This window comes from Octopus sinensis, unplaced genomic scaffold (genome assembly GCF_006345805.1).
Source record: "Octopus sinensis unplaced genomic scaffold, ASM634580v1 Contig15825, whole genome shotgun sequence".
Taxonomy (NCBI): Eukaryota; Metazoa; Mollusca; class Cephalopoda; order Octopoda; family Octopodidae; genus Octopus; species Octopus sinensis.
Window position 1 is genome coordinate 13,925 of NW_021833939.1, and position 3,576 is coordinate 17,500.

General features: G+C 34.1%; 1 protein-coding gene across 1 annotated transcript; it reads left to right on the forward strand.

Annotated features, from left to right (window-relative positions):
* The first annotated feature begins 433 nt into the window (after positions 1-433).
* LOC115230585 (P-selectin-like) lies at positions 434-1,360 on the forward strand. Its single transcript, XM_029800726.2, has one exon. The coding sequence runs from the start codon at positions 443-445 to the stop codon at positions 1,358-1,360; it is 918 nt and encodes a 305-aa protein (XP_029656586.1). The 5' UTR covers positions 434-442.
* The last annotated feature ends 2,216 nt before the right edge of the window (positions 1,361-3,576 follow it).

A 3,576-nucleotide genomic window follows, 5' to 3' on the forward strand; every position in this document is an offset into this window, starting at 1 on the left:
ATATATATATATATATATAATATATATATATAATACTATATATATATATTATATATTATATATATTATATATAAAAATATATATATATGTATATGAAATTATACAAAGTATCAACAATAAAATTTATTTAATATAATGTTATCGTTTTTCATAGTTTGTAATTTGTGCTTGTAATGTACTCAGTTTGATATTTAGTCTGGACATAATATTCTGTACTCTCTAAAAGAGGTGTATATGGGAGTATCCTTATTCATTCAATTAAAACGGTGTCAAATTCAAAAAAGTAAATATAAGTAAGTTTTTCTCAGTACTACTTATACGCTCCTGGGTGTGTTATCTCGAGTATAAAAGGTGCATTGAACAGTCACTGAAGGCAACGAAATAACAAGTGTGAACACAGCGACCTTATCTTCACGAACAAGTTAGAAACAAAATTGAGAGAATGATATCCAGAAAATTTTATTTCCTTTTCTTAATTATATTAACAGTGAAGAGTGAAAATAATACATTTGGAAATGTTATGAAAAAGATCGTATCTGAATACAGTAATTCGACTTCAACCGAAAACAACTATGCTCCGTGGTTTTTTGAACAAATTATAAATATCCTAAACTGTGGTCCTTTATCGACATTAAAGAACAGTCGGATACATTATATTGTGAAATGGGAAGAGGCAAAAATACATCTGAAACAAAAGTGCAACCGCTATTTTGAAGCAAGCGTAGAGAATACAGCCGATATTATTTGTTCGAATGGTAAATGGATGTATGAAGATAAAAAATGTAAGTTAATAACTTGCCCGATTTTTCATAAACCTGCACGCAGTTTCATGATAAATGTTGCATACTCATATAACTCTGTTATTCGTTTTTCCTGCCTGTCTGGTTGTTTTTTACGAGGAAGCAATTCAATACGTTGTCAAGAAAATAAACAGTGGTCGTCTCTCCCACCAATCTGTGAAATTGTTAAATGTCTCCCACCGAACCCACCCAAACATGGCAATGTAAACAATACAAATGAAGTTAAAGTTAACGAAACAATTCATTTCAGTTGCTTAAAGCCATATAGTCTGAAAGGTGAATCTGTATTAACTTGTCTTTCAGACGGCAGCTGGAACTTTCCGGCACCTGTTTGTACTTTGAATTGCTTTGTACCTGAAATTGCTGGTAGAGTGGTGACTATTTCTGAAGGTACAATATTAAAACCAAGAACCTTAATCAACGAAGGAGGAAAAGTCATATATTCTTGCAAACGATCCTTCATTCCTATCGCGTTTGGTGTCGTTCAATGCTTGTCAAGTAAATGGTATCCAGATATACAGTGCAGAAACGCGTGTAAAATGAGAAACGAAATGGGTTAAATTTTATTTTGTCACGTAATTTTTCGGTTATTGAATATAGTTGTCCGTTGGAGAAACATTGTTGGGAGATTCAAAAAGAACCTGTTTAGAAAATGGAACATGGAGTGGAAAACTTCCACAGTGTGCAAAGAACTGTCAATTGTTGCGAAAATTTGGCATATATAGCTACCGAAATTCGGAAACTTTGAAATATCTTCCGTATGGCAGTACAGTTCCAGAAAATACGAACATTACTTATTCTTGTGAATTCCCAAATTCGAAGAAATTGAACGAGAGCGTAATGTGCCATAAAGGTATACTGACCCCAACACCAGGCTGTGCATTTAAAAATATTCGACTTGATCGTAACAACAATCTTCTTTACAAGAATATTTCATCAGATTCCCATGTTTCCGGAACAAACATTGATTGCAAATTTTTTGGTTACCGCCAGTACACTTGTGACTATAGAAACTGTAATTACCGACATGAGTGTGTCGTTGTGAATTTTAACACTACAACATCGGAAATACCTTTTAAGGAAACCCATGCAAGTTGTTGTACTTTGAGGTGTAATAATTACTGATAATTACTAATATCAAACTACTCTCCCTTTGAAACTGTCCCCTTTAAGCACAAATTATTGTTTCTGTGTATATGAGTTAAATTTAAAGAAGCATATTCCACATCTTATCTGCATAGCTATGACGATGTAATTAGAAACATTCCTAAATTTATTTCCAAGAACTTTCTTAGGGTGTTTTCTCTCTTGGTATTTGCATAACTAACTGGAAACAATTCTATAATTAAAAGAAAGTTCAGTCTTTAAAATTAAATGTATTCTGCATAATTTTGTTTTATTAACGTTTCATTTTCCATTGTACACATTTCGTTACACATTCTGTTATCTCGGAAACTTTTTTTTTTTTTGAGGCATTCCTGCTGAAACTAGGAACTTACATTGTAAGTAGTTCATTGTATGTTTATGTGTAATAGATACGCAAATTGAGAGTGCTCACTGATAACCTCCATCCACCGGACTACTCCCACTGCACCACAAACAATACCAATCCTAACGCTGAGGCTAATACTAAATATAACGCCCGGTTAATTTCAGGTAATTATAACCCAAAAACTCCACTTAGTACCCCCTAGAAGACTATGTAACTGTAAACTCCTCTCCCTTGCAAAACAATGCCTCACGAGAAATATGGTACATAAATATATGGCCACTACGGAAGATTCCAAGAATGCATATATCACCTCGAGCAGCACTACCTTCAAAGCCAGAATTAGTAACCATTATTCTGGCTTTAAATCTCAAGTGTAAACTAATACTATATTTATATCTAGTCTCATTCATTACCTAAAACATAATTCAGTTGTATACAGTTTAAAGTGGACTTTTATTACTCACGCCAACAAATGCGATCTCTGCATCACAGAAGTCTTATCTGTTATGCAATGCAGCAACTGTTTTAATGAACGAAGCTACTTTATTCTTAATTGCCAACACAAATTATGTAATACATATGTGTGTGTGTATATGTATGTATGTACATGTATATATATATGTGTGTGTGTGTGTGTGTGTGTGTGTGTGCTCCCTTCTTCTGGCCCTCATTACACCCCAAACAAAGCTTTTTAAAATACAAATTTTAAAATACGCTCCCCAATGAAGCCAAGGTTCAATTTGGTTAAATACCTATTTGTGTACATGCGCCGCTCGCTTACTTCTATCCTATCCTATATGTATATACCACCTTACACAATTACATGAGACACCACAAAATGTGTGATTATTATACTACATAACATGAAGAATTCAGTTGCATATAATTGATATTTATTCATAAACCTTCAATCCCTCCTATACACAGAAAATATCTTACACAGCGAAAAGCACCCAGCAACTGGATAACAGACGTCCAGACTGCACCCATCCCACTTTCACCATCCCCACAAAAAATCAGCATCTCACCACCGTCTACTTATATATGATCAACCACATCAACCACTATAAAGCGTTGTATTTGACTAAGATATCTGTCCCAGAGACACAGCATCTGTCTCATCAAAATTTGCAATATCGTGTGGGAGTATCAGTTAGTTTCGGTTTAGTTGACTTCACAGATCCTGCTAAACAGGTCCTCGGTGCTATCATATGCATTCACTGACAGTTCTATCGAAAGGCACAAGATCTGTGAAATAAAATATAACAGGGCGAATGGGTGTGT

Bases quoted from the DNA above. Each gene is read 5' to 3' on its own strand.
- LOC115230585 (XM_029800726.2), top strand. From the start codon at position 443: ATGATATCCAGAAAATTTTATTTCCTTTTCTTAATTATATTAACAGTG.